We start from the raw sequence: 12,765 nt of genomic DNA, 5'->3' as shown, positions 1-12,765 counted from the left end.
GAAGATTATCAAATCAGCATCCAAATGTCACTCAGCAAAACCCTGGATTGATCAAAGGAAATAGTTATCCTGCAAAAAGTGACTCCTTCCAGAGCCACTCTAAGAGAATCATAAGCCTCAGCCTTTCAAATTTGCCAGTTGAATGTTGAAGGTGCATCCCAATCTAATAGCAACTACCTAGCTTGCAATATGTATGCAATGCATGATAAAGGCTATGTCAGCACTAGCAATTTTGTCAGTCAAGGGTATGAAAAAAAAACCACCCCGACTGATAAAAGTTTTACTGACGAAAGCACTAGTGTGGACAGTGCTATGTCGGCGGGAGAGTGTCTCCTGCCAACATACCTACCGACGCTCAGTGGGGGTGACTGAATTATGCTGGCAGGAGTTCTTTCTCCCACCGGCATAGAGCAGCTACACAGGAGACCTTACAGCAGTGCAGCTGCAGCGGTACAGCTGTGCTGCTATAAGGTCTGTAGTGTAGACATAGCCAAAGATATTACTCTGCAAGAAACCCATATCAAAGATGACATCCAAGAATCACGCTGTCATATTGCCAGCTACAATCTCGTCACCTCTCCCATCACCCAAAACTTGGTCTTGCTATATACGCAAGCAGGACATTAAGGATTATGACAAAACAGATGCCAGGAGCAACTCTGGAATCTTTACCATCTCAATAAGAATCAACAATATAACAGTAGTTAATGTGTATAAAATGTTGACGAGCCTTCTCCCCCATTACCTACAGCCTATCACCTGGTTATATATGTTGGTGATTTCAATAGCCACCACGCAATGTGGGGCTATGTTAGTAATGATACTGCAGGCAAGGCACTTCTGGAACGGTCATCAAATGAAGACATCTAGCTCCTTTTCAGTGTGAAAGACAGAGAGAGACACTTCTCATTCTTCCCATTGGAACCCACTGAAACCTAGATCTAGGTTTCCTCACCAAAGACTAGTTCGGAATCTGTCAGAATCCCTCCAAAAATATTCTTGGCAACTTTCCATGCAGTCAGCATCGACTGGTGATAATCCATATTGGGATTGGACTCCCAGTAATCATGTCATTGCCTAAATTGCAATGGGAGTTGCAAAAGGCAAACTGTCCGGGATTCACTGTGACAACTGAATCTACCATCTATGTGATTCCAACAACACCTGAAAATTTTGATTGTTTCATCCAAATCATCTAAATAGGTATAAGAAAAAACATCCCTTATGGCCATTGAAAAGGATATACCTTATTGTGGAATGAAGAAAACAGAAAGGAGTGCCAAGTGTTTGATTATGTAAATATTCAACATCCTTACTAGAGTCACTGAAGTTAGTGCACCGCCAAGGATGGACTGAAATGGTTGAAGCTCTGTACTTTACTCACTCCAGTTGCTAAGCTTGGATATTATTGCACCAGCATGGGCCTGCAAAGCCAGTAAAACAGTGAAATACTAAAGTCTCAGTTGATGTGACTGCAGGAATACTTCTTATGCACATAAAAAGCACCACAGGACAAGTTTATTGAGCGCAGAATACTCTGGCAAATAGTCATCTTACCACTTGCCTCCGCCCTGCTACCACTGCCCTTCACTGTTGAGGAGGTCAATAAGACCTTTTCACTCATGAAAGCTGGGAATGCTGCAGGACCTGATGGTGTTTTGCCAGAATGTGTTAAAAATCTCAGAGCTAAGTACAAAAAATGGCTGGCAATACTGTTCTCCAATATCCATTCCTCAGGGTTTGTCCTGAGAATCCGGTGCGAGGCTGCCAAACCTGGGAAGCTAACCGGTAATCCTTTACAGTACCAGCCTATCTCACTCCTCTGCATGTCATACAAGCTTATGGAGAGAATATTACTGGCAATGATCATACTGCCTGTAAAAGCAATGCTACCAACCAAACAAGCAGGTATATAACCAGGCTGCAGCTGTACTAACCAAGTATTAGCCTTAACACCACACAAAGGTGGAATTCCAGTGAAAACTCACAACTGAGTCGGCTTTCTTAGACTTATTTGAGGCATACAATATGGTATGAGGGATATTATTGCCTCCTTCTAAAAGCCTGCTAAGTTATTCCATGCAATGCAATGATAAAATTCTTCTGAGAAGTTCTGACCAATCACAGATTTCATGTTTTCCTTGGTGACCAGGTCAGCAGGCCATGCACTGTCAATGATAGTCTACCACAAGGATCAGCCCTATCACCAATTCTGTTTAATATCTATATGAGCAACCTTCCTCAAACATCATCACAGAAATTTGTCTGTGCTGATGACATTGCTCTGACTAAAACCAAACCCCACTAAGGTAGTTGTATCAGCATTTAATCTAAACAATCAAACAGTAGACCAGAATTGTACTTGGACTTCTGTGGCCAGTAGATAAGATACGATCCTATCCCAAAATATTTTGGTGTAACCATAGACCAAAATCTCAAAAATCACTATACCTGAAAAATATCCATGATAAAATAAAGATGCGTATAAATCTTATCCAAAAATGGGCAGGAATGACCTGGGGAGCTGATGCAAAAAATTCTACGGACCTCTGCAGTAGCCCTTGCAACTATACTGCAGAACACTGCTCACCCATCTGGGCACATAGCTCCCTCACATCACTTGTCAACTCTCAACTTAACACAGTCATGCATATCATTACAGGCATAGTAAAAATCAAAGCCACAACTGTAGCTTCCTGTACTGGTGTACATGCACTCACCCCAAATTTGTTGCAACACAGGAATCCTGCAGGGGTCCCATCATATTTGAGGGAACAAGGATCTCCCAATACAGGAAGACCTAAATAATATCTGAAGACTCTGACTTAAATCCAGAAAAACTTTTTGGCTTGCAGTGCAAGAGCTCAAAGACTCAGGGTTTTCCCCCCATGAAAATCAGAGGCAACTAACCGCCTCCATAAATGGAAACTGAGATCCAAACCTATTTGTGAGTATGGAAATGAACTTCAAACTATGCGACATCATGTCAGCCAACGTCCCAAACAATCATATTTTAGTAGTTTCTCTGTCATCCACTCCATGTCACCTGAAGCAATCAACTGGATTACCAGCCTAGACCTGGACATCTAACATTGCTGGTTTTAAGCTACACAAAAGATGATGACTACAGAAATATATCAGTCAAGAAATAAATGAAAGGAAGAAAAATCAAAAGGTGATATATTGAACAGGAAAAGAAAACATTTACTTTTCCTGGTGTCATACTCTGGAAAATATTACTTACCCTGTCATGTAGTGTCCAACCGACATATTTTAAATAACTATCATTCAGGAAGGCATCACTGTACATTTTCATCCACACTCCAATTTCCTCAATACAAACAGCTCTAATCTCAGCAATAGCATCACTAGAGAAAAAGAAAAAAAAATAATACTCTTTAACAAGATTCTAATCAAATACAATTTTCCCTCCATCCCCATTAGTCTAGTGACAATTTACTAGCACCTTATAATACCACAATATTTATAGGTCTGTTTTTACTTTCTCCACCGTATCCATACTCTGATTTTGTCCTCTTTTATCCTTGTGTTCAACTCTGATGTCTCTAAACTTATCCTCAAACACACCAACTTATCAGTTTCATCCCATCCCCTCTGTATTTAAGTATGCTGTTTTTGCCATCCTAAAGAGAGATTTTCACTCTACTCCAGTCCTCAATTACTCCATCTCTTCTTCCATTATTTCAAAGTTCCATAAGTAGCTGTCGATCTTAATGTCTTGACTTCGTCTACTCCATGTTTCCAACATATGATCTACAAAGATCTATCTGGTTGCTTGACTCTTTTTTTGTCTGGATACTTCTATGAGTGTTCAGGCTCCTTTTGTGAAGAGGAGCCTGAAAGCTTGGAAGCAATGAGGAGGAATCAATCTAGTTTTTTTCAGCCAGAGAACCCTGCTCAGATCTCCATTCCTGAGATGAACGTGAGGAACTGGAGGTGCTGGATGACTCCAAGGTGGGGAGAGAAGCTGAAGGTTGCAAAGCCACCAGGTTTGACCCAGTCCTATGATTCATTGCCTGCAGAGAGACCAAAGGAGCCGATGCAGGGGCAAGCCACAGGACTGTATACAAACTGATCACATGAGAGAGGACCAGGGATCTTCATTGCAGTCAGGGAAGTTGTGGATGTGAACACCCAGGTTGCAGCCCAACCTACTGGTCTTGGGTGGTTCTATGGGTCCCATCTGCTGTGATAACTGGGTCTAAAAACTTACCCTAATCGTGAGCTCAACTATAAAAAGTGTGTGAACATTCATAAAGTGCGAGAATAGCCTATAATAATAAACAATGATGAGAAAAGTTCCAAAAGGGAGAGAGAGAGACTGTATTAGTACAAACAAAAAGGCCGACAGATATAATTCAAGGACTGAGTAAAGGTAATAGCTGGTAAACAAGAACAGTGTGAGACCAAAAATTAATGAACCAAAATCGGTATGTTGAAAAGTGGTTTTATTGGAGGACAAAATAATGAGAGGATGAACCATTCTGCCTACCACTCCCTTAAACAAAATTAATATAGATGAACAGATGGAGGTTAACACGATGCTGGCTGATGGAAAGGCAAGAGAAGAGAAAGGAGCAAGCTTCACCATAATGGTTGCCACACCAACAGTCTCCTGGGAATCCAGATCTCCTTCATCATAATCCTGAAAGATGCCCTGACCAGACCAGGCCAGAGAGATGGAGCCAGATGACATTGCCACCTCCACCAGCTTTGGCTAAATCCTGAATACTACCAGAGATGTGAGACTTTGTGTGTGTGAGTGTGACACATTAGAATCATAGAATATCAGGGTTGGAAGGGACCTCTGGAGGTCATCTAGTCCAACCCCCTACTCAAAGCAAGACCAATCCCCAATTTTTGTCCCAGATCCCTAAATGGCCCCCTCAAGGATTGAACTCACAACCCTGGGTTTAGCAGGCCAATGCTCAAACCACTGAGCTATCCCTCCCCCCTTTGAAACACCTTTGTGTGTTCTTTTCCTTCCCCATTTATTTCTTCTCTTATATCCCTCTCCTTTTTCTTTTGTCTAATGAGAGTCTGGCTCACCCATTGAAGACTGCATATTCTGTAACACTGGTATGAGTCATGACCAAAAAGGCAACTAAAAACAATATCCTAAACACTTCAATGCTAGTAAAGTTTGCCAGGTCTCAGAGTGGTTGATTAGACCATGTGCTGCATCTGTTTTTTTCAGTAATGAGGATGCAAGTGAAAATCAACATCAGAGACAGAAGCTGCATTTTCTCTTTGCTATTCTTTTCTCTCCCCTTTAATAAATTGCAATTGGTATTCTATTATTTAACAGTGCAATAAAAACTGTGATTAATCGTGATTATTTTTTATCACGATTAATTTTTTTTAGTTAATCAGGTGAGTTAACTGTGATTTATCGACAGCCCTAGTTTCTTTGTAACATTCCTCTGTACAAAGCCTAACTCACTTAGGCACTATGATGTAATTGCCTGTCTTTTACTCTCAGTACCATAAAAGACAAACAGACTCTGTGATTTACTGAATTCCTTGAACCTAGTAAATAACACTTCCTTATTCACTATCTCCAAACCATTCATGATTTCATAGACCTCTATCATATCCCCTCTTAGTTTTCTCTTTTCCAAGTTGAAAAGTTCCAGTCTTTTTACTCTCTACTCAGATGGAATCGTCCCATACCCTTAATCATTTTTGTTGCTTTTCTCTGTACCTTTTCCAATAAGTTATCAGTACTGAAATCTTCCATTTCACTTAATATTAAAAGAGAAGCCAGTGTAAAGGACTAGAATGACAGACAACACCCTGTGTTGCTACACAGGCAGGCTGTATTCCAAACCAGCTGAACCTTTCTAAGGTCAAAAGTTTCATTCCTAATTAAACCTGGAAGTCACCAATGCATAGATTACTGTGACCAAGTATGAATCCATCAGGACGGGGAAGAATGTCCTAGCTAACTGTACATAGAAAAGGCATTTTTTTGCCATCATAACTACCTGTACATGGAGTGAGGAGACTAAAAGGACCCCAAGTCTACAGACCATCTTGATCATCTGAGGGAAGAAAGCTTTAAGGCCATTATAGGGGCGGAGAGTTCTTTGAAGAGCTTCCCTCTCCTCACCAACATCACTTTCTTTTTGCCTGGGTTTGGCTTCAGTCAGCTACCCTTCATTCAAGTTTGTATGTTCCTTGGGCACCAGCAGAGCTGGGGCAGCTGGAATTAGATGTAATGCATTACGTTGTCCACATACTGCTGGCATTTCAGTCTGTGTCATCTCACTATCTCTCCAAATGGCTCCATACAAACTGAAGAAACTGGAGAGAGGATGGATCCCTGATTAACTTCACAGGTAAGGGCTTTGCAGACAGGCAGAGGAGCAGCCTATTATCACCCTCTCAACACCTCTGTTAAATCTATATAGTGAGACAGCAGAATCCCATGATCAATGGCGGCAAACATCTCATAGAGCCAGCTGTGTGAATACTGGCATATGCCCCTTGTCCGCAGACAAGAAGTCATCCATCAGGTTTCTCCTTCCCAAAACAACACTGACAGAAACAAGGGCTTTCGTTGCTGGCAGCAGCATGAGAATGTGCTTGGATTGACAGGAGAGTCTTTGAAAAACCATCTACTCTTCTCCGCTATCCCTTAGCAGCAATGGCAGCTACAGTTATTTCCCACCACCATCACCAGTGGGAGATGGGCCAGTAAGTCAGCTTTAAGTGTTAATCTTCCATCCAATGGAGTATGGAATTTTTTTGTTTTTTTACAGGCTATACCACCACAATGTGTGGGTGGGGGTGAGGGCTGCAAAATCCCTCAAAACTGCTACTAGCAGAGAGAAGAGCTTTTTCCTCCCTCTGTTTGGTGACAAGACCACGACCCCCCATCTTCATGTTAGTTACGTAATTCAAAGCCTAAAATACCTCTGTGTCCCCTTTCTGCACTAAAAGAAGATGATTTGCAACCTCTGACTCCTCCCACATCATGACACCAACATAATGCTAGGGAGTGTCAAGCAAACCTCTCTCATCCAAGGCATCTGGTCCAGCAGTAGACCAACACTTAATAAATCCATTACACATCAGCTTGCGTTTCTACTTAGATGGATCTGGAGTTCTCATTTAGAGCTAATGAAAAGGCACATACCAACACAGTCTGATTCTGCTCTCAGACCAGTTTTAGGGTTAGGATTATGCCCACTTCAATGGTATAACTCTAATGTCTTTACAATGAGGTGTCAGAGCACAATCAAGCCCAAGAGCTTCAGCTTATGCAGTTCAATGTCAGTGGGCAGAGGAATTCTGTCGTTCATAATCTGGTTACCAATAAGATATCCATGTTCTAGCCTGCACCATCAAACCTGGCTACATAATGCCACAGACCCAGTGCCAGCTCATCTCTTTCACTGTAGACTACTTGACAAATCACAGTCCCAGACCCTGAGAGGTAAGCATGGAAGCAGGATAGCCACCTTATTTCCATCACAACACAAATGCAAAAAAACCCACCTCAAATCCTTTGAATGCAGTATCATGCTCATATCCCCACTTAACCCACGACCCTGGACATCCTCTTCTCTACTTCGCAACATATCAGAGACCTGCTGACCTTTCCCTTGTGCCCCTTCACATCTTCATTCACTCATCCTTGCCCTCCAAGCACTTGGCAACTCTCCTGTTTTTCACAGTGCTGCTTTCTAGTGTTGAAAGAACCAAGCAGATAGTAAATGAGGCTATGTGGGAGACAGGAACAGAATGTGGATGTGTGGGGCAAAAGAAAGCAAGGCTGTGCATAAAGCCTAGGGGCAAAAGGGTTGTTTGTAGAGAAGAGGGCTGTATTAGGGAAATCAGTGCTATTCAAAGAGGTGGGGGGATCCCAGACCCTGAGTTGCAGTGCCTCTGTCTTTTAAAGGCTCCCCCTACGTTCCTGCTTTAGCTTCCCACAGTCAAGCTGAGGCAACATTGCCATGAGCAGCCTTTCAAGCACCATGCCTTGACATCAAAGGCCTGAGAGCCTACCTCCGACACCTGCCTAGTTCACAGCATTGCTCTTCCTAACCCAAGCCCCTCTGCACATAATAGACCTCCATAAGACCCATGCACATGTCTGGTCTTCTCCCTCTATTCTAACATTACCACTAAATTCCTCTGTCCACCTTACCCAGGCAGAAACCTCGGATTCCCCTTCCCCTTCCCCTTGTCATCTCCAATCAACTTGCACAAAGCCTGGGAAACAAGCAGGGAGAACTGGAGGTCCTGGCAAAGTCAGGGAATTATGATGTGATTGGAATAACGGAGACTTGGTGGGATAAGTCGCATGACTGGAGTACTGTCATGGATGGGTATAAACTGTTCAGGAAGGACAGGGAGGCCAGAAAAGGTGGGGGAGTTGCACTGTATGTAAGGGAGCAGTATGACTGCTCAGAGCTCAAGTATGAAACTGCAGAAAAACCTGAGAGTCTCCGGATTAAGTTTAGAAGCCTGAGCAACAAGGGTGATGTCATGGTGGGAGTCCGCTATAGACCACCGGACCAGGGGGATGAGGTGGACGAGGCTTTCTTCCGGCAAGTTGCAGAAGCTACTAGATCACATGCCCTGGTTCTCATGGGCGACTTCAATCATCCTGATATCTGCTGGGAGAGCAATACAGCGGTGCACAGACAATCCAGGAAGTTTTTGGAAACTGTAGGGGACAATTTCCTGGTGCAAGTGCTGGAGGAACCAACTAGGGGCGGAGCTCTTCTTGACCTGCTGCTCACAAACCAGGAAGAATTAGTAGGGGAAGCAAAAGTGGATGGGAACCTGGGAGGCAGTGACCATGAGATGGTCGAGTTCAGGATCCTGACACAAGGAAGAAAGGAAAGCAGCAGAATATGGACCCTGGACTTCACAAAAGCAGACTTTGATTCCCTCAGGGAACTGATGGGCAAGATCCCCTGGGAGAATAACATGAGGGGGAAAGGAGTCCAGGAGAGCTGGCTGTATTTTAAAGAATCCTTATTGAGGTTACAGGGACAAACCATCCCGATGTGTCGAAAGAATAGTAAATATGGCAGGCGACCAGCTTGGCTTAACAGTGAAATCCTTGCTGATCTTAAACACAAAAAAGAGGCTTAAAAGAAGTGGAAGATTGGACAAATGACCAGGGATGAGTATATAAATATTGCTCGGGCATGTAGGAATGGAATCAGGAAGGCTAAATCACACCTAGAGTTGCAGCTAGCAAGGGATGTTAAGAGTAACAAGAAGGGTTTCTTCAAGTATGTTGGCAATAAGAAGAAAGCCAAGGAAAGTGTGGGCCCCTTACTAAATGAGGGAGGCAACCTAGTGACAGAAGATGTGAAAAAGCTAATGTACTCAATGCTTTTTTTGCCTCTGTCTTCATGAACAAGGTCAGCTCCCAGACTACTGCACTGGGCAGCACAGCATGGGGAGGAGGTGGCCAGCCCTCTGTGAAGGAAGAAGTGGTTCGGGACTATTTAGAAAAACTGGACGTGCACAAGTCCATGGGGCTGGATGCGTTGCATCCAAGAGTGCTGAAGGAATTGGCGGCTGTGATTGCAGAGCCATTGGCCATTATCTTTGAAAACTCATGGCGATCGGGGGAAGTCCCGGAAGATTGGAAAAAGGCTAATGTAGTGCCCATCTTTAAAAAAGGGAAGAAGGAGAATCCTGGGAACTACAGGCCGGTCAGTCTCACCTCAGTCCCCGGAAAAATCATGGAGCATGTCCTCAAGGAATCAATTCTGAAGCGCTTAGACAAGAGGAAAGTGATCAGGAACAGTCAGCGTGGATTCACCAAGGGAAAGTCATGCCTGACTAATCTAATTACCTTCTATGATGAGATAACTGGTTCTGTGGATGAAGGGAAAGCAGTGGACGTGTTATTCCTCGACTTTAGCAAAGCTTTTGACACAGTCTCCCACAGTATTCTTGTCAGCAAGTTAAAGAAGTATGGGCTGGATGGATGCACTACAAGGTGGGTAGAAAGTTGGCTAGATTGTCAGGCTCAACGGGTAGTGATCAATGGCTCCATGTCTAGTTGGCAGCCGGTATCTAGCGGAGTGCCCCAAGGGTCGGTCCTGGGGCCGGGTTTGTTCAATATCTTCATTAATGATCTGGAGGATGGTGTGGATTGCACCCTCAGCAAGTTTGCGGATGACACTAAACTGGGAGGAGTGGTAGACACGCTGGAGGGTAGGCATAGGATACAGAGGGACCTAGACAAATTGGAGGATTGGGCCAAAAGAAATCTGATGAGGTTCATCAAGGACAAGTGCAGAGTCCTGCACTTAGGATGGAAGAATCCAATGCACCACTACAGACTAGGCAGCAGTTCTGCAGAGAAGGACCTAGGGGTGACAGTGGACGAGAAGCTGGATATGAGTCAACAGTGTGCCCTTGTTGCCAAGAAGGTCAATGGCATTTTGGGCTGTATAAGTAGGGGCATTGCCAGCAGATCGAGGGACATGATTATTCCCCTCTGTTCGACATTGGTGAGGCCTCATCTGGAGTACTATGTCCAGTTTTGGGCCCCACACTACAAGAAGGATGTGGAGAAATTGGAGAGGGTCCAGCGAAGGGCAACAAAAATGATTAGGGGACTGGAACACATGAGTTATGAGGAGAGGCTGAGGGAACTAGGATTGTTTAGTCTACAGAAGAGAAGAATGAGGGGGGATTTGATAGCTGCTTTTAACTACCTGAAAGGTGGATCCAAAGAGGATGGATCTAAACTATTCTCAGTGATAGCAGATGACAGGACAAGGAGTAATGGTCTCAAGTTGCAGTGGGGGAGGTTTAGGTTGGATATTAGGAAAAACTTTTTCACTAGGAGGGTGGTGAAACACTGGAATGCGTTACCTAGGGAGGTGGTGGAATCCCCTTCCTTAGAAGTTTTTAAGGTCAGGCTTGACACAGCCCTGGCTGGGATGATTTAGTTGGGATTGGTCCTGCTCTGGGCAGGGGGTTGGACTAGACGGTCTCCAGAGGTCCCTTCCAACTCTGTTATTCTATGAACTTCCTAACATCCCCACATATTTCTGTTCACACCCCCCAGGCAGCCCTACTGTTACCCACCCACTGTTCTCTTTTTGCCCAGTCTGCCTCAAGGCTTTCACAGATGACCAAAATGCATCCGATGAAGTGAGCTGTAGCTCACAAAAGCTTATGCTCAAATAAATTTGTTAGTCTCTAAGGTGCCACAAGTACTCCTTTTCCTTTTGCAAAATTTTAAAGTTGAACAACATATGTTTCTTTATGACTAAAACAGTTGAATTCCACAGTTTCATATCCTGGAAGCTTACTTCGCAAGTTTACATGTTTTTAAACAATTAATTACAATGTTAACATATTATCTTATCTTACATAAATAAGCCAAGCAATCAGTTGTAAAATAAGGAACAAATTCACCAGTATGCTCCAGCTGCTTTGCACTATCTGTGATGTGAAGCAGCCATAAATTAATTTTAACTAGCCATTGTAAATTAATTGATTTGCACTGCTCCAAATTAGCACAAAGCTGCCAGAACCTGCTGGTTTTTCTGGCTCTAAAACTTATTTAAAGTTTCCCCCAAATTCCCAAGTAAAAACATTGTTAAATTGGAATTAAGATGGAGAGTACACATCAGTAATTTAAGGACAAAAATCACTATAATAATGTTTGCAATTGTAGCTAAAACAAGAATTACAAATCCAGGAAATTTAGAGTTAAGGTTAAACTTAGAAGACATCCAAAATGTTAAGGCATTTAAATGGACAGTGAAGGCACCCAATTAACTTTTTTGCTCTGTACAACACGAAATAACCATATGCTTATTCTTATTATTATGGCATTTCAGTCTTTGTGGTCCCACCTTAGCTGAAACGGCTTTTTAACAGTGGATTCACTTTTTTCATTTTTTCTCCCCTATGGTGTTTAAGGTTGTCTGGGTATCTTATTTATTTGGGTAAAAAAGGGAGACACCTAAATTCTCTTTCTTAACTTCAAAGATTATAACGGTTTTAGTTTTGTTTCAGGGGGACCTAGAATGTTACACCACAAGAAAATCAACATAAATTTTTATTGAATTCAGCAAATAAGGCCCTCTACAATGCTCATTCTCTTACCGGTATCTATGAACAAATATGCCCTTAAAAATAGAGTTCATCATATTTTCGATTTCATCTTGGTTTTCTTGCAGCTGCAAAAAAGAAATAAAAGATCACTAATATTTCAGACTGGCATCCTGATAATTTATAGTATTAGCATCCTGAAACATTATACTACTTGATTTGAGAAGTATGCTTCATTCAAAGGTATTATAATTTGCATTTCTCTTCTTCCCAATAGGTATAAATAAAAACATTTTATACATATATAGTGCCTTCATGGAAGGAAGTTAACACATTCTACAAACATTAATGAATTTAGACTGAGAAGCAACCCTTTGACTAAGTATGAGCCCCCTTTTTTGCAAAGAAAATTGAGGCAAGGAGAGATTAAGTGCCCAATTCTGCTGACCACCTTCAATCTTCATTTAAGTAAATGGATCTGCAGGTGCTCAGCATCTCTGGAAATCATAGAATGACAGAATATTAGGATTGGAAGAGACCTCAGGAGGTCATCTAGTCCAATCCCCTGCTCAAAGCAGGACCAACACCAACTAAATCATCCCAGACAGGGCTTTGTCAAGCCGGGCCTTAAAAACTTACAAGGCCTAATTATGAATTTAAAAGAATAAATTTTTCAAACTTGTGGCCCCAATTCAG

General features: G+C 42.6%; 1 protein-coding gene across 4 annotated transcripts in view; it reads right to left on the bottom strand.

The window, feature by feature from the left end:
• STAG1 (STAG1 cohesin complex component) overlaps positions 1 to 12,765 on the bottom strand; it is a 378,319-nt gene that overhangs the window by 190,183 nt on the left and 175,371 nt on the right. For all 4 annotated transcript variants that reach the window (XM_048863147.2, XM_048863151.2, XM_048863150.2 and 1 more), the window contains 2 exons: positions 12,124 to 12,197; positions 3,245 to 3,368 (listed from right to left, as the gene is read on the bottom strand). In XM_048863147.2, the coding sequence (XP_048719104.1) occupies positions 3,245 to 3,368; positions 12,124 to 12,197 (198 nt within the window). The remainder of the gene's footprint in view (positions 1 to 3,244; positions 3,369 to 12,123; positions 12,198 to 12,765) is intronic.

This window comes from Caretta caretta, chromosome 9, assembly GCF_965140235.1.
Source record: "Caretta caretta isolate rCarCar2 chromosome 9, rCarCar1.hap1, whole genome shotgun sequence".
Classification (NCBI taxonomy): Eukaryota; Metazoa; Chordata; order Testudines; family Cheloniidae; genus Caretta; species Caretta caretta.
The sequence above is the reverse complement of the archived record's forward strand: the minus strand, read 5'-3'. Positions and strand labels throughout refer to the sequence as shown.